The 18482-nt window shown below is 41.3% G+C and overlaps 3 protein-coding genes across 4 annotated transcripts; all 3 read left to right on the forward strand.

Moving 5' to 3' along the window:
- The first annotated feature begins 1754 nt into the window (after positions 1-1754).
- On the forward strand, positions 1755-11181 carry LOC146267797 (uncharacterized). 2 transcript variants are annotated; one of them, XM_084710158.1, is made up of 12 exons: positions 1755-3076; positions 3221-3646; positions 3762-3882; positions 5656-5963; positions 6089-6296; positions 6395-6505; positions 6618-6745; positions 6861-6945; positions 9575-9687; positions 9793-9980; positions 10097-10315; positions 10490-11181. In XM_084710158.1, the coding sequence occupies exons 1-12, from the start codon at positions 3054-3056 to the stop codon at positions 10894-10896; spliced, it is 2337 nt and encodes a 778-aa protein (XP_084566284.1). In that variant the 5' UTR covers positions 1755-3053; the 3' UTR covers positions 10897-11181. The 2 variants fall into 2 exon arrangements, with proteins under 2 accessions (XP_084566284.1, XP_084566285.1); XM_084710159.1 differs by having other exon boundaries at positions 10097-10300.
- Positions 11182-13422: 2241 nt separating this feature from the next.
- On the forward strand, positions 13423-14207 carry LOC146267798 (histone H4). The gene has a single exon (XM_084710176.1). It carries the CDS (start codon positions 13435-13437, stop codon positions 13744-13746), a length of 312 nt encoding a protein of 103 aa, XP_084566302.1. The 5' UTR covers positions 13423-13434; the 3' UTR covers positions 13747-14207.
- A 427-nt stretch (positions 14208-14634) lies between these two features.
- Positions 14635-15105, forward strand: LOC146267799 (histone H2B). The gene has a single exon (XM_084710174.1). The coding sequence runs from the start codon at positions 14652-14654 to the stop codon at positions 15024-15026; it is 375 nt and encodes a 124-aa protein (XP_084566300.1). The 5' UTR covers positions 14635-14651; the 3' UTR covers positions 15027-15105.
- The last annotated feature ends 3377 nt before the right edge of the window (positions 15106-18482 follow it).

The raw sequence follows: 18482 nt of genomic DNA on the forward strand, positions 1-18482 counted from the left end.
ACACGCTGCCTACACTCCTCTCATCTTGGGTGGAAGGATGCCTACGAAGGACCAGAGAGTGCATATACTAGCTAAGCATGAATGACCAGATCAAGACCTATGTAGCCTAGTGTGACATTTGCAGGCCAGTGGATTATGAGCACCAAAAAGAAACACTGATCTCCCATGAAATGCCAAACAGACCATGGGCTAAGGTAGGCCAAGATCTGTTTTTTTGATAGTAGCCTTCTATCTTATCACTGTAGATTCCAATACTCCAATTTCTGGGAAATTGATTATCTTGCAGACACAAAATCTACAACTGTGATAAGGAAACTGAAAGCTCACTTTGCCAGACAAGGCATCCTGATATTGTCATCTCGGACTGCGGACCACAATATTCATTGCAATCATTCCAAAGATTCAGCGGTGGGAATTTCTGCATACGATTTTGTCACCTGGACAAGCTCAGAGCAATGGCAAAGTGGAATCAGTCGTCAAAATAGCCAAGAGACTTTTGCACAAAGCCAAAATGACTGGAACGGATCCTTAACTTGCTCTTCTGGATCACCGTGACACACCATCACAAGGCCTCAGTCTTCGCACCAGAACACTGCTGCCCACGAAAGCAAGCCTTCTGCAGCCAAAAGTCGAACGGGCACAGCAAGGACCAACAACGCCAACGTTCTTTCACAGACCGTTCCCGGACCACACACAGCCACAGAGACTGGTGACAAAGACTCACCTGATAACAAGGTCTTGCCTATGACCATAAGTGCTGGTGGCACAGTAGTGGAGCCACAATGCTTCAAATAATTTGTGAACTGTGGAAGAAATTTAGATATCCTGTGTGCTTACATTATTCACTAATCGAGAGAACTAGTCATTGGATATTAGTTAGTATGTTCTCATGTAAGCTTGCTATTAATAAGAGTAGATTGTGTCTATGTGTCAGGGTTAATAGATGTTTGAGATCAGGAGAAAGTACTGGCTAAATGGTCCTTGTCATGACTACAAGGAGAGCTCCAACTATGAACTCTGTAGTTTGAGTGGTCATGTGTTAGGAGCTGTGAATCTTTTTCTCTGAGACTGTTGTAACGTCATTACTGCCTGACTGTCACTATCTATGTTTACATTCTTGTGCCCTATAAAAGATGGTCCTCCGGCCTTCAGAGCGGAGAGAGACTTGATTGAAACCTAAGCCTGGTGTTGTTTTGTCATTTATTGTCAGAGGTCTGGTTTTCTCTCCCAGTCTGCAGATTGATAAATACTTATTAAAATCCAGAACTCAACTGAACTTAGTCACTCCGTTTATGAAGAGACGGACAAAACACTTTCTTCATCAGAACTAATAGGTGTGGACCAGACATGGAGTTTGGGGGGACTAATGAAAAAAAAGGTGAGAAAAGTACATGTTTTAGTCATGTGTGTAGTTATAAGTTTAAGACTGAAATAGGAAAAGCAGTAGAACAGAAACGTGTAACTACAAAAAAGTGTTCTGTGATTTGATTTCTGCAAACACAAGTCAATGTTAACAGGGAATATCACTCCAGTTAAGTTGTGAAGAGGATTTGTATTTCACAGTAACACAGAAATGAGTTCTGTCATTCAGAGATGATTTGTATTGTGTGCATTTTTTCACAGTTCATTAAGAGTCACACAGTTTAAGAAAGAGAAAATAAGAAAAAAGACGGATGTAGCAATAGTAATTGGGTCCACACGGACTTGTTTTCAGTGTGACACCGTCAGTGAGAATTAAGACTTGTGATTGTACTGTATGTGAGACACGTGCGAGTACGTTTATAAAGCATGTTAGCATAGTACAGTTATTTTGTAGTTCTGTAGTACGAGTTGGGATGAGACTGGGTTGAGTCCCCTGTATGAGAACAGGAACAGAATAAAACGGGGAGGAGTTACAATCACGTTGGTTTGTGTTAGCTGTTTTTGGATCCTTCATGCTGCCGAGTTCGACTGTTCCTTGCTGACCAGACTGAATTAGAGCTCCAGCGACGAGTGAAAACATGGGAAGATTTAAGGTGAAGTCACTCAAGTTTGTGTCGTTTACCAGCAAGCTAAAGTGAAGAGAAACCACTGAGAATGCATTTTTGTTCGTTGATTTGTCACTTTGCCATTTGCCTGGACAAGGACGTTGTTTGGCCAGCCTATTTGTTTTGATACTTCGATACCGTTTTTTTCCTATGGACTGAGCCCGGACAATATTTGATTTGAGTATTTTTCTTATTGTTTGGACTGGAACCATTTTTGTTAAAACAACTTTTGGTTGAGAGGACACTGATCTGTGACATGTAATGTTTATTGCTTTTTGTGACTGCTGTTAATGTCATGCTATCATAGCTTGGGTTAATGCATCGATACAAGTTATTTTCAATATTTTGAAACGGTGGATGAAAGGGGTTTAATGAATTTATTCAATAGGATAAATCATATCTGAGCGCTCAGGTTTAATAAGTTGGCCAGCGTCGTAACAAGCTTGACAATAACCATGAAAAGTGAACCCATTGTTGATTTTGAGTAGCCTACAATTCAATACTCCCCCCCCCCCCCCCCCAATTGATTTAGTATATGAAATCACCACTAATTTGAAACTTTTTAACTATTGCATGTACTGTGAAATTCTTGATCTTATCTGGAGTAGGGGCTGTATCATCCTCTGCTAGTAAAGTATAGTCGGTCAGGGATATACAGGGTAAGGTGCACATAGACACTTACGCTTGTGTTATATTCTTTAGGTCATCACCAAATCCGAAAGCCAAAACTATTTTATTATTTTCCTGAAGTCAGTATAGGGTTGTGACTAGTTGATCTGAGGTTTAGGGACTCAGATATTGATCTCCAGCCTTATAGTTAACCTTAAAGTTATTTACCCCTACTAAGCAGGCGTAGTTTCCATGTGCTACAATTACATCACACTAGGTGAGCTTGGCTGATATTTCTGTTTAAATAGAAGAGGACATTTCAAGCACTGCACAGTTCTGCTCATGTAGTGATCTTTACCTTCTGACCTGAACTTCTACCTGCTTACCTGAAGAATCATTCATTACTCTACTTTCACTATGGCTGAACAAGCTAAGAACAGGTAAGATTATTGTTATTACAGCAACACCTTCTTATATTATGGGAGTTTACTTCAATGGCATTTTCTGCATTTTGAGCTTAAGAGTTTCTTATTTCACTGTTATGAATGTCTTTTTTTATATATTTTGTTGTGTTTACCTTGAAGGTCTATTGATCGCCTATGTGTGAACTGTCTGCTGTGCCAAAAGCCACAGGACAGGTTGTCTCAACACCTGGCCAGGGTCTGTATGAAAAACAGCACACCACAAGAAAGAGCATCTGAGGTGCAGAAGGCCAGGGATTCCACCAAGAATTGGACCTGGACCAGGAATTGGGATTACAAACGTATCTGTGAGATGCTGCCCCACCTGGAATGTCGTTCAGCCCTGGTGAAGGAGCTTCTTGGGAGGGAGTACTTCATCAGAAACATGCCCCCTGAGACCATGGCCGTAGACTCTGCAGGTGACGGCACCTCAGCAACTGCCACCAGATGTGTTGGCACCTCTCCCCCCTCTTCACCACAAGGGACTGATGACAGTGACATATCCTCTTCTGATCTGGATGAGAGGACAGGAGACCTTTCCTCGCAAAAGTATCATAAATTGCATACATGTGTTATGTTGAAGTAGAATTTATTATCTGGACTACAATTTTTTTTCAATTCTACAACTCATCATTTAATTCTCCCCCTCTTTTTTTCCCCCCAGTGTGCGTGGGAAAATGCTAAAAGCGGGTCTATATTCAAAGTTTCCTGATGATGCCAGTCTCATTTTGGACTTCAAAAGGTACCTCACGGACAGTCTCAGCATCACCAACTCTCAACAGGAGGTAAGATCTATTTACACATACATTTTCAGCAGTGCTTGACATTACCATTTTTGCTCACCAGTCACTGTGGTTAGTGGTTTTCCAAAGTTACTAGACATTCAGCAATTTCATTAGTCAACAGTCTTTCTTTTTCTCTTCTTCATTGTCAGTTTCATCATGAGACTATTAATACATTATAATTTGAAATCAAATGAAGAAATACATCTTCAGTGCTTCCCATACTCTGTAACATTTCCCTTAGTTTCAGATAACGTAAGCCTAAGCCAGCCAAACTGAGCCAAAACTTCTGGTTGCATAGCAGTTGTATCGGTTTTGACTGCATCAATATTATTTTTGCCAACAAAGGGCTATATTACCAAATGTTCTTGCCTCTCTGGAGTAAATATAAACAATGCAACGAAAGCTTTCTTCCAAACCTTCTCTGTCACGTATGTTGCTTACCTAGTAACAAACGCACGGTGGCCGAGACTGTTTAACACAGGGGAAAACGATACGTGCTGGCGGCAGGAAACTTCAATATGCGCCTCGTCCATTAATGCATACAATGTTGGCAAGACAACTCGGTTGGTGTTGTCTTCTCAGCGTGAGAAGTACAAGGTGTGGCGTGTAGGGCTGTCCCCACTTAGTTGACTAGTCGATTTTCCGGTCGATATGCTCTTGGTCGACTAAGATTTTTTTAGTCGAGCTGCCATATGGCAGTGTGAGATCTGATTCCCGCTTGTGTCATAAATGCTGAATTAACGAAATGTTCAACATAAATTGTAGATTATATTATTTAAGAAAAATAAACCAACTCATATATATAATTTAAAAGAAAAGGTGTTACTGTTTTCCCTTTCGTTATCTGCACTTTGATTTGGTTTGGTATTTTGCACACGGCACGAGCACAATTGGCTGCAGAACTACAAACTCTGCCATAACCTACTTTGTCGGTGTTATTAGTCAAAATGGCAACAAAATCTGTGGTATGGCAGCATTTCATTAAAGTACATTTACATTTACAAAGTACCGGGTGACTCGAAAAACGTTGAATGCAAACTTTGCCAACAACGGTTTATTTTTTGTAGTTCAACGTCGAATATGATGTAGCCTACCACCTGAAAAACGTAAGTTGGTCAAGCCCTACTTCGGTCGTGCTAACGCGCTGGGTTGAAAAATGAATATGCCTATTATAAGAATCTCATCCAAATCGAAATACATTATCTTCTCCGGCCAAGACAACAACATCCTTCTCCCGTAAACGGGCTCTGCTACTACTCTTTAGCCTGCTCACAAGCCCAAACAAGTGTGTGGGGCGTGCCTGTTGTTTTGTTTCCGGTCTAGCTAGATCCGGTGTGGTATTGTAGTTTTTCTAACGTCAGTAGTTGTTGCAACAGCATAATATATAAATACATATATACATATATACATATATATATATATATATATATATATATATATATATGTATATATATATATATATGTATATATATATATATATATGTATGTGTATGTGTATATGTATATATATATATGTATATATGTATATATGTATATTTGCGCTGTCAGTTAAACGCGTTATTAGCGGCGTTAACGCAAACCCAAATTAATGGAATACATTTTTTTTTGGTGTGTGTGTGTGTGTGTACCCGCCAAAGTGTTTAGTAAGAGTGACTGCTTTACCCGCCGCAACCAAATTCTACCCGCATTAAGCCCTGATTTTCAGTCAGGACACCAATTTCAACTATGTTCCATGTTAATGCTAAGATTTATCTCTCCTCATTTCTCTCAAAGGTTGACAACGTGTCACGCTTCCTGCGCTATTTGCAACCCAGGGGGGATGAGCCAAATCTGGACTTCCTCAAGAAGAGCAAAGAGACACGGGATTACTTGACAAAACTACGACTGGCAGACATGAGCGCAGCCAACATTCTGCACTACATCACGAACATGATACGGTTCGTAGTCTTCCTGAAGATGAAGCTGGATCCGGGAAAGGAAGCCGCAGAGCTCCACTCCATGTGCCAAGCGTACAAGGAGCTTCTGCTGTCACTGAAGAAGCTTGTTACCAAGGCTCATTTACATGAATTGGTCACCATGAAGTAAATACTATTCATTATTGTCTTATTACCACTGATGTCCTCGTTGTTTACTACTGCAATCCTGAGTGTGGTGTGTTTAATAACCTGTCTCCCGTTTTTCTCTATTATTTTCTTGTTTAATCTAGAAACAATCGATTATCCAATGGCCAGCGCAGCGTTGCAGATTGCCAGGAAATTTTAAAGGTTGCAAAGGCAGACTTCCTGAACATCTTCAAGAAGTTAGTGGATGAATCCCATGTCTTTGACAGTGAAAAGACGTCATTCCGCTATTACTGTGAAGCGGTCATGGTGTTGGGTCACTTTCAGCTCCCTGGAGCTGTGGAGGGTATGACTGTAAGTGCATCTAGTTTAACAGCTTGAAGGAGTTTTCCCCCAGAATATGCTGTAATGATTATTTAGAAATGCTTTTAAATATTTTCGATGTGTTCCAGGTGAAAGAGTGGAAGAGTAGAAAGAATGTTGGTAGCAGGGCTGTGATTGGCATATGTCACCACAAAACACAACAGGTCGTCACACTTGCCTTGTCACTGGAGGAGGAAGCTGTAAGTCCTTTTGCAGCCAAATGTGTTTTACCATTGTTATTTTAGTATGATGCAAATTATGTATAACTCACAATGTTTTGCAGTCAAGTAATTGTCTTTCTTGTTCCCACAGTGGTTACAGGCGTACTACGATAAAATTCGCCGTGGATACCTCAAGGATAGTTGCAACAAGTTTTTCATTTCATCCCATGGCAAACCTCTTCACAAGGTCACAAACGACATCTATCGACTCCATGAAAGGTATGTTCCTACCTACATCCATGTGCTGATGAGTAAATGTTGACACTTTCTTGTATTCCACCCTATTAACAGACACATCACAATTAACGTTTCATGTCAAATGTTCTTACTGCAGCTACAATCTCCAACCTGTCAGTAGTATTGCGGTCCGAAGGGCTGCCGAGACACAAGCATCAGCAAAATTTATGGAGAACCAAAAGGTATGGAACGCTGTTTGATTCAAAATGTGATATATAAATAGGTAAATACATAAATAAATATGGCTATGAAATAAACCGTGAAAAAAAAGATGGTAATAAATATACAAAGATTGCATCATATAAATATATAGCTGAATCCATTTACCAAAATAAAGAAATACATGTACTTTTTTCAAAGTTATGTTTTTCAAAAGACATGTATTTATTTCATGGAACTTTTATTTCCTATTTCCACATTTATTTCTGTGCTGGATCTATTTCCAATCCTACATGCAAATGAGAGGGTTGTGGGTAACTTCAGACCAAAGCAACTGCACTCAGTCATAGGCAGACCTTTACCTGGAGAAAAACAAGCTGTAGGGCAGATGTTGTATTAGTGGTGTCAGAGGCACTTGGGCGGATAAGTGCTCTACAGAACAAAGACATCGATGACCAAGTCTTAAATTGTTTGAGACTTATCGAGCACCGTGTTTGTGTGCAAGATGTCCAGGAAGTAACCTCTAGCGAGAGATGGGGACTCGAGTTGGAGACTCGTACTCGAGTCACACATATGTCGCATTATCATTGACTTCCAACTTGACTCGACATATTGTGACTTCAGACTTCACTCGGACTGTAGGTGTAAAGACTCGTGGACAACAAGTCATTAGAAAATACATACAGCTGACTGACGAGAAAAGAAAATTAGAGTAAGGGAGAGGAGAGAGAGGGCATGGAATAGGACAAGCAAGCATGGCAGCTCCACACATGCCCTTTGTCATTTAGTTTGGTTTTATAGATATTCAAATCACAGGAACCAACAAGCGCAGTGCAATATGAAAAATGTCGCACAAAAATAAAAGATGCAGGATTAACAACATCAAACTTCATCAGGCATCTTAAAACACACCCTGAGAGGTCCATTTTCTGTAGTGTAATGTTAGCCAAGTACATATGGTGGCTATAGCTAAAGTGTGCAAGGGCAGGACATCGAGTGATGACTTGGCATTGAGTTAAGACTAACTATCTAGCACATTACATTTACAGATACAGTAGGACTTTCATTTGGATTATTCATTCGTAGACTACACCACTCTAGTGGAGCTCACTTTGGTGAAGATTTGTTGGCTACAGCAGTGCCCACATATTAGCTAATTGTTTAGATGATTATTATTATATGCTGCTAAAAATGTAGCTGACATTGCACTGTTATTATATTCTTCAGCTGCATAATTATGTTTTGTGTTGTTTTCATTGATTGAGGGTAAATACTGAAAATATAAACTATCTGTTAACAGAGTAGACGCAACAACCTGACTGACTTCGAACACATAGCAACTGCGCTCACTCAAGGAGATTTATTAATTAACACTTCAATCACATTACAGGTACACACCCACATTAACAATCACAGGTGTCTGTATTTTGTAATAAACAAAACAAAAACATAATACAAGTTGAGAGCACACTGTTGACACTATAATAACTTATGATATTAGTATAAGGTGTAACGGTGCGTTCACACTGCAGCTACGCGTCATCATGCCCTCCATTCATTTTCCATGGAGCCAGGCGAATCGCTTGCGTGGTGTATTGTGGGTAGCGATGCAACGCGTTCCAAGTGATTTGAGTTGAGATGTTCTCAACTTTATGCTAATGAGGAGCGATTTTCGCTAGCGATGGCCAATCGGAGTGTTTTCTCATTTCTCGTAACGTAGCAACCATGGTAAACATTTCTAGCTTTCAGTTTCAGGATGGAGGAGAAACAAATTGCCTGTGTGGCTGCATATCCAGTCCTGTACGATACGTGTCTGTATTTGTACAATGACATTTTTTGTATTTTGTATATGCTACAAGTTGTATTTTGATCGATATTGTGAGTACGTAAACCCAAGTCTGCACACTTTGCCATGACGTTATAAGAACTAACTTTTAGAGAATTACAACTCTGCATGAATCTGTCTGACATGCCCCCGAGCGTGGTGCACTGTGGGAAGCGATTTGGTTGCCATCGCTCGCCTTCCCACAGTTCACCACGCTTGGGGACGCTTCAAACAGATTAATGTTTGTAAGGCGAAGTCGGTCGTTAAAGAGTACAATCTACGTTGGCATTTTGACACCAAACACAGAGATTTTAATGCCACATGTATCCTCCAAGAAAAACTGCAAATTGTCCAAGAATTTAAAGGCGGACTGCAATCGCAGCAGAATATGTTCACAAAAGCTACAGCTACAAACAATGTTTTTACATCGTAGTTACAACTGCCCCTTTGAGGGCAACCATAATGCTGATGTGGCCCTTGTTTAAAATGAGTTTGACACCCCTGGTCTAATCTGTGAGTTTAACTAGCTCGCATTGACGAGCAGTGGATAGATAACGGCTACTTGTGTTTTTTCTCTAGTGGGACTTCAATGGTCATTAATGTCTATGTTCTGTTCATTTTGAAATAAATCCATGATTTTCATTTATTTAGGTAAATGGATTCAGCTATTTATTTATATGATGCTATATTTATATATGATGCTATATTTATTGACATCTTTTGTTCACAGTTTATTTCATAGCCATATTTATTTACTTTATTTATTTACTTACCTATTTATTGATTTATTTATTTAATTTTCTAATCACACGGCATTCCATAAAAAGGAGGGTTTGGCACATCACATGGCCCATAACAGTTTTCTGGCCAACCAGCATAATCGAATGCGATTGCCAAGGGTTATGTTGGCCAGAGCTCTAATGCTGGAATCCCTGATTGAGTAAGCATCTTCATTTTACACAAAACAACATTTTAATTAACAATGTTAATTAAATCTCACATCTCTTTGTACTATTTTAATCCTTACTTTCTTTAATCTTTAAAGCACTTCAGAGACCTGCCCTCCGTCAAGTAAGAACGACCAGCTTTCCGAGCCGACTGAAAAATACTTTTCTACCTTCATCACCACATTCCCAGTTTCCACAGAAGGCCAGCCACCAGGCAAAAGGAAGAGGGTCGCTGCAGGGTTCCCAGAATCCTCCCAGTATCTCCAGAGACAGGAACATCTGCTGTGTAAGTATTCCAATCCATAACATTGATTACCAAATCAATACATGACTTACACATGGCTATTTATGTAGTGTGATAAATGACTAGCATGACTGATGTTATTTTATTATCTCTTTCAGCAAAATACATCCATCAGAAACCATCTGTCAGGAAATTGTATAGGCAGATTAAGAAGCAGGGGTGGACAGCCAACCATCCAACTCCAGAAGAGATCCGGCAGGCGTGGAAACCAGCCTCCAAACTGTCCATTGAGGGTGATGCTCACACCTACAAGAAAACAATTAAGCAGAATTGGAAAGGCCTGGTCATCCAAGACTTTGGTGGTAAGAAAGGGCTAAGTAAGAACCTTTTATTTTTTTATTGGAAGGGGATGAATAAGAGCACTTACATTATCCTTTTATCATGTTGGGCTCCACCCATGAAAAAAAAAAACGTATTGAAATGTTTGCCAAGCTGATATATTTATTTAGTTATTTTAATCTAATCAAAATTTCATCTTCTGTTTATTACAGGAGTGGTTACAACCAAGCCTTTTGCCAAAGGTGCAATTGTCTGTGATTACCATGGAATCATCACCACAGCTGCTGAGGGGAGAGAAATGATGAGCCACAACTCAGAAGAAGACATGCGTGGCCTGTTTTTCTTCAGAGCTGGGCAGACGGAACTCTGCATTGATGGCCACAGTCCATGTGAGTGTCACGGAGCAGAAACTTTTGGCAGAAGGATCAAGCATTCTTCAAAAAAGAGCAACTTGAAGCCACTTCACTGCATCTTCAACACAGGAGAAGGTGAAAAGCAAGCCATCCTCTTCAAGGCTGTGAAGGACATTGACACAAACACTGAACTTTCTTTTGACCACGGTGCCAAGAGGAAGTTCTTCCGAGGAGAGGGCCTGGACCTGAAATGGCTGGATGAATAGAATACTCATGTGGATGAGAGGACTTAACATCTTGTTGTTACAACATCAACAGGCCCAGTGTGTATCCCAGTACTGGGGTACCTGCTTGGACTAAAAATACATGTACACTTATGTAAATGTTTACAATGCTTACAAATTAGTTTAAGAAAGAAATATATGTTCTGCATAAATCCTTTTGGCAAATTCAATTTAAAAGGTCATATGTACACTTATGTTAATAGTTGTCCTAATTTAGTGTTCTTTTTTTTTTTTTTTTACGATATTGTGAATAAATCCTTTTGGAAAAAAAACTATTTTAAATGACCTCATTGTGAGTATATGAGTAGGTGAACTTACAACGGAGGGTAAGTTCATGATGGAGGATACCGAAAATGGTATTCTCCATCATAATTATGTCCCTGCCTGTCCAGTCATTGTTTTATGGTTGAGTTTTAATTCATAGTTTGTTTGTGTTTAAATTGTAGTTGTCTTGCCCATAAGTCAGAATTGAGGTAGGCTGAGAAAACATTACAAAACTAAAGAAAGTTTATAAATGTGAGGTCTACCAATCATCATATTTTGACTAAAACATGAAAACAATATTACGTATGAAGCTCAAAAAAACAGTAGGCTATTTGCACCCAAAATAATGCAAAGAAACGTGCGCACGCGCATTAACTATTGATGTACCTGCCAAAAGTGATATCCAACTTGTGTTCCTGAACTGTTGTATGGTGGGTTAAGCAAGCAGAGTTTCTATAGCCTATAGTGCATTGTGCGCAGCAAACTTGAAAGAAAAAAAAGGGATATGAATAGGGGCCTGTGCCCCAGTAGAGTTTTATGTCTAACAACGCCTCTGACGGTGAGGCTACAGGTGGTGAGAATCGGTGACCGCACCTCATCCACACTGATCACCAACACAGGCAACCCCCAGGGCTGTGTGCTCAGCCCTCTCCTACAACACACAGTTCCAACCTCCTTGTTAAGTTTGCTGACGACACAACCATTGTGAGCCATTACGTATGACATTTTTTTCATGGTTTATTTTATTGCCATATGTATTTATGTATTTACGTATTTATGAACCTATTTATTTAATTTTGAATCAGATGGCGTTCCAGAAAAAGGTGATTGTGGCACATCACATGGCCCATAACAGTTTTTTGGACAACCAGCATTATCGAATGCAACTGCCGCAAGTTATAGTTGCCAGGGCTCTAATGCTTGAATCCTTAATTGAGTGAGCATCTTCATATTCATACACAAAACAACACGTTAATTAAATCTCAAAATTGTGTACCAAGTTGTCCTCATTTGTACTATTTTAATCCTTATTTTCCTTAAACTTTAAAGCACTTCAGAGACCTGCCCTGCACCAATTAAGGACGACCAGCCTTCCGAGCCTACCGAAAAATACTCACCACATTCAAAGTTTCCACAGAAGGCCAGCCACCAGGCAAAAGGAAGACGGTTGCTGCAGGGTTCCCAGAATCCTCCCAGTATCTCCAGAGACGTGAACATCTGCTGTGTAAGTACGTAGTAAGCAGGGGTGGACAGCCAACCATCCAACTCCAGAAGAGATCCGGCAGATGTGGAAACCAGCCTCCAAACTGTCCATTGAGGGTGATGCTCACACCTACAAGAAAACAATTCAGCAGAATTGGAAAGGCCTGGTCATCCAAGACTTTGGTGGAGAGAAAGGGCTAAGTAAGAAAACCTTTCATTTTTCTTGTAAGAGGATGAATATGAACATATTTAAATGATCCTTTTTTCTTTTTGGGCTCCACCCATAAGAAAACCATTGAAACGTTTGCCAACATGTAGCCTAATGTCTATTTAGTAGGGGTGGGGGGGAAATTGATTCACATTTAAATCGCGATTCAGTATTCTAGTGATTCATATCGATTCACAAATGGCAAAAATCAATTTTTACATGCATTTATTTATTTACTTATTTTATAACAATGAGTATAGTAAACTGCAAGAAAAACAATACATTTGAAGGCTTTCATGCATTGGGATTTTTTTTCTTCAACACTTAACTGCCTATCACAGTCAAAAAGAAACAAGTAACACTCAACAGCAAACTATCATGAAATGTATGCATATATTGAGTTGTAAACCAACCAATCAGCGCGCAGCTCATCTATATACTCATGAGCAAACGATAAACGTGGAAAACTTAGCGTTTTTTCCGGGGAAACTTTCACTGGATGTATCAGGGTGCATACAACAACACCCGGGCAATTTTCAGCCCAACCAACGTTACATTGGTAAGGAACAGTGTGAAGTACCCAAAAATCCAGTCAATCACCCCTTTAGCGGATGTAAAATATATAGTTATATGTACAAATATGTTTACTTAAATCTGCTAAATGAATTAAACGTAAAATATACATATTTTCCCCTTCTGACTCAAGTTGCAACGCCCCCTCCCATTGCAACGCCCTTTAAATAAGGGACTGGGGCCTCCATCACGTCCGCTTACAGAAGATAAATATCCTGGCTCCACATTTATGACATTATTCTTATCCGTGCTGTGTTCACACTTGTAGAACGATGTCTGGAAGAGGCAAAGGAGGTAAAGGACTCGGAAAAGGAGGCGCCAAGCGTCATCGCAAGGTTCTCCGTGATAACATCCAGGGTATTACGAAGCCCGCCATCCGCCGCCTGGCACGCCGTGGTGGTGTGAAGCGTATTTCAGGCTTGATTTACGAAGAGACGCGTGGTGTGCTGAAGGTGTTCCTGGAGAATGTCATCCGTGATGCCGTAACTTACACCGAACACGCCAAAAGAAAGACCGTGACCGCCATGGACGTGGTCTACGCTCTGAAGCGCCAGGGACGTACTCTGTACGGCTTCGGCGGTTAAAACATCTAACATAAATACATTAGTCGAGGATCAACACAAAGGCTCTTTTAAGACCCACCCACATGTTAAGCATCCGAGACATGTTTCCATAACCTCGGTGTCTCAATTGAGACGTGCCTTGTATATCTAGAACGTATCCGAGGTTATTGATACTAATGAACAACGCTTGACACGGCTAGTTTCGTCCCCCAGTGTTTGACGCATTTTAACTTCAATGCAGTACCAGTCTAGGTTAGAAATCCATCCAAGGCTAATATACTAAAACTCGTTCGATTTGTATTTCGATGGTCATTGAGTATCGAAGCATTTGAACAAAGGGTGTTGTAAAGGGGTTCATTACTCACGCTTCAACTGAGGCTACTTGGGTTATAGACTCTATAAATGGGAGGGAGCGTTTTACCGAGATGCATCGGGTTCAAATCACCCGGTACTGTGCGTCACTTTAGTAGTATCTGCTCAATGAATGCTTTATTAAAACTGTTGTAGAAAACATTGACTCAGCCATGGATGCATGGGGGTTTCGCGTGGTACTGCAACTTCATGAAGCTTCTGACGTAAATAACCACATGTTTCGGGTTCAACTAGGCGGTAAACTGCCCAGGGATTTCGTCGTCATTTCCGAGCTTGATCCCTTGAAGTGTAAAAGGTACTTTAAAGTGTAAAAATGTTTCAAATATATCCTTTGAGTAATCCTGACCGTCAGTTTATGATTATTGAAAGGTAAGAGGGGTCGGTAAATCCCACGCACGCGCAGTAGATTTCAGAATATCTTGCAAAAGTCACTTCCGAACTGAGTGCTGCGACTAGCAGGAGGCGTGCCTCAAAATTAGCATGTTTCCCGCTACATATACCGGGTAGTCGACCAGCCTTCATCATTCGTTTCTGAGAAGCAACGAGAACTGACAATGCCTGAGCCAGCAAAGTCCGCGCCCAAGAAGGGCTCCAAGAAAGCCGTTTCCAAGACCGCCGCAAAGGGCGGTAAGAAGCGCAGAAAGTCTAGGAAGGAGAGCTACGCCATCTACGTGTACAAGGTACTGAAACAGGTCCACCCCGACACCGGCATCTCATCCAAGGCTATGGGAATCATGAATTCCTTCGTCAACGATATTTTCGAGCGTATCGCCGGAGAGTCGTCTCGCCTGGCCCACTACAACAAGCGATCAACCATCACCTCCAGGGAGATCCAGACCGCCGTCCGCCTCCTGCTCCCCGGTGAGCTGGCCAAGCACGCCGTGTCCGAGGGCACCAAGGCCGTGACCAAATACACCAGCTCCAAGTAAACGGCCTCTTTCAAATTCACCCAAAGGCTCTTTTAAGAGCCACCCACTGGTCTCTAAAATTGAGGAAAGTCCATCGCATTTGTTTGAACGTTTCTGTGTTATTTACAAACCAAGTGCCAACCTTTGTGAACAAAGACAGGGCATTCTACTCTTTTATACAGGCGAAAGTTCTTTGCCGACCACACCTCATTAAATGCCATTGAATTGCTAAGATGATTTTTCACCCTGTATGATGGATTATAGTAGACAACACCTAAATAGGCACCGGTTGCAGTGCGACGACATCTCGATAACAATGTATGATGAACACAAATGGACTACTATATCAGTGCAATACTAACATCTCGATCCCTAAACAGCGACTTCCAAGAGAGAGCTTTACAAAAGTGTGTAGGTCACTGATCATAACGAGATTGCTGCAATTAAGTGCCAATGGGAAGAACCATAAGAGCATATAGTTACACAAGTTACAAATTAAAACAACATAAACCCCAAAAAGTGTGAGAATGTACCTGTAGAAGACCCATCAACAGTAAAATATTTCACAGCGAGTACAAGAGTTTAAGACTTAACTTTGTTATAACAAACCTACAAGAGCAACAAGTCTCTCAATAAGTCATTCCCAAGTGCCGTTGTACTCCCGGAACAAGTGCGCCTTGAGCCTTTTCTTGAAGGTGTGGGGACAGTCAATGTCCCTGATGGAGGTGGGGAGCTGGTTCCACCATTTGGGGGCCAGGCAGGAGAAGAGCTTGTGTTGGGACCGGGCAGTCTTGAGCGGTGGGACCACCAGGCGGTTGTCTGAAGAAGACCGTAGGTGACGGGTGGGGGTGTAAGGCTGCAGTAGAGACTTGATGTAGTCGGGTGCAGTCCCGTTCACTGCTCGGAAGGTCAGTACCAGGGTCTTGAAACTGATACGGCGTTAATGGGTAGCCAGTGGAGAGAGATGAGGAGCGGGGTAACATGGGAGCGTCTGGGTAGACACCAGGCGGGCCGCTGCGTTCTGAATCCTCTGAAGAGGGCGGGTTGCACATGCTGGGAGACCGGCGAGCAGCGAGTTGCAGTAGTCCAACTTGGAGAGGACAAGTGCTTGGACAAGCAGCTGGGTGGAGTGCTCAGACAGGTATCTCCTGATCTTCCAGATGTTGTAGAGGGTAAATCTACACCATCATGAGACCGCAGCAATGTGGGCCGTGAGGGAGAGCTTGGTAACCCCAAGGTTCCTGGCAGAGGATGAAGGGGTCACCGTCGCAGATCCCAGGGTGATTGACAGATCGTGGGAGATGGAGGGTTTGGGCGGGATGATGAGAAGTTCTGTTTAGGCGAGGTTCAGCTGGAGGTGGTGCTCGGTCATCCAGGCGGAGATGTCTGCGAGGCAGGCCTCAATCCTGAGAGAGATTAGTAGTAAAGTGTGTAGTAGTAAAGTGGAGTTGGAGTCAGAAAGTGTCTCCATCTGTAAGGCTTTATTATATCCGTCTGCGTTTCACATGTACTCTGCGTGAATAAAACATAAGATAAATGCTGAGTTCCATATTGTGTACCATACCAAGGTCAGCTATCAATATGATGACATATCTGTATATAATTTGGCCTACTTCTTATCTCAAAATATATAGACCAATTCTTTGTTTGTAAACATTCGGTATGTGTGCGCAAAGTGGTGTAGAAAACCGGGAAAGGATAGCAGTTATAATGGTAAAATGACGACACGGATCATACAAATAGTTAGATTTAATAAAAACAAAAAGGTCGAGGAGGACAACATTTAAGAGAGAAAGCAATTCCCCATTGATCTGTCACATCAGAAGTCTTGAAATTTGAGTGAGAATATCGCCCAGTAGACCGCATTGTCAGGCGGCAGCCATGTCTTCAGGTCATGTCACAAGTTCATAATTATACAGTTTTACAGTCAATTCTAAATGTAAGCCAGGCTAGTTTTGCCCAATCATTTGGTCAGGCAATTTAAAGGTATCGGGGTCAAGTGTCTCTGGGTCCCAAAACAAGCTCCTGTCTGGCCCCCCTAATGGTGGAATCACCTCCATCAGGGACACTGAGTGTCTCCCCACCTTCAAAAAAAGTCTCAAGACACACTTGTTCCGGTAGTACAATGGCACTTAGGAACGATTGTCTGGACCCAATGTTAGTTTCCTCCGGGAACACAGTGACTCTCATTGAGAGACTTGTTGCTCTTGTTGGTTGTTGTAAACTGTCTTAAGATTATTGTACCCGCCGTGAAATACATTATTGTTGCTTGCTTTTTCCACAGGTACATTCTTGCACTTTTGAGGTTCTTGCTGTTTAATTGAAACTTGTCTAACTACATGCTCTTATTGTTCTTCCCTTTCGGACTTATATTTTTTTGACAATGTATGCTTCATGTTTTGGCTACCCGCAATGTTTGGAGCTATCTCAATGTTGTGATCAGTGACCTTTGCACTTTTGTAAAACTCTCTCTTGGAAGTCGCTTTGGATAAAAAGTGTCTGCCAAATGCATACAAGTAAATGTAATGATGATACTGATTGTAAGTATCCCCCCTAACGGCTGGTGTCTCCCCTAAGATACCCTTGTGGTGATGACGATGATGAGGAAGAGTCTTCTTTCCATGTCTATCTCCAGGGCCCGGACCAATTTGAGCTATTTCTTTATTTTTCTCATCTTTTCATGAAAGTGTCTAACTGGTACTTCTATAAACCTCCCATAATTAAATACATGATTGAAATCAGTGTGTGTATGTTGTCTTAATGTCAAAAGATACCCCAAAAAATGCAACAACTGAATTGCAAGCCAACTTGTCCCAAGTGCTGAGGACGCAGCCATTGTATTATATTAAAACAGCCATTGTATTATATTATTCAATGTAAATTCTCTCATTTACTTTGTGTACTTTAAAATAAGCAAAATTATTTTGTTTCAATTTAGCTTATCTTGGGAATATCACCAAACGTCTGAACAAATCAAGCCTAATGGTATTTCAGAATTTGTCAAACTTGAAAAAAGGTATTTTGAACTTAACAGAAGGGTTAATACTTCAAACATCTGGTTGTACAGTAATCAAGTCCTATCAGAAACTTATGAAACTTTGTACTGTATTTGTCACTCTGTATTCTGTACCAAAGGCTTTGAAGGATACTTTCCACAAAGAAAATTCTGAGCTGTTGTCTCTCCCACCCCCCCAAATCACAGTGGACTGCAGCGTATGATCCGCGCTGCTGAGAAGGTGATCGGCTTCAATCTGCCTACCCTCGAGGACCCTGAGCAGTCGCGGAGCCAGAGGGGTGGCACTGGACCCCCTGCTATCGGACTGGCCACCCCAGATGCCACCCCAAAATGTAATTTGCTATCCCTGGCAATTGGATGCTGATTGACATTTAATTTATCTGGTTAAAAGATACGTTTTTAACAACGGGCAGCACATTTTTTTAGTCAAGGATATTTCCACAATTTACCAGTCAGTCACA

Source organism: Hypomesus nipponensis, chromosome 11, assembly GCF_054491055.1.
Source record: "Hypomesus nipponensis isolate SF chromosome 11, ASM5449105v1, whole genome shotgun sequence".
NCBI lineage: Eukaryota > Metazoa > Chordata > Actinopteri > Osmeriformes > Osmeridae > Hypomesus > Hypomesus nipponensis.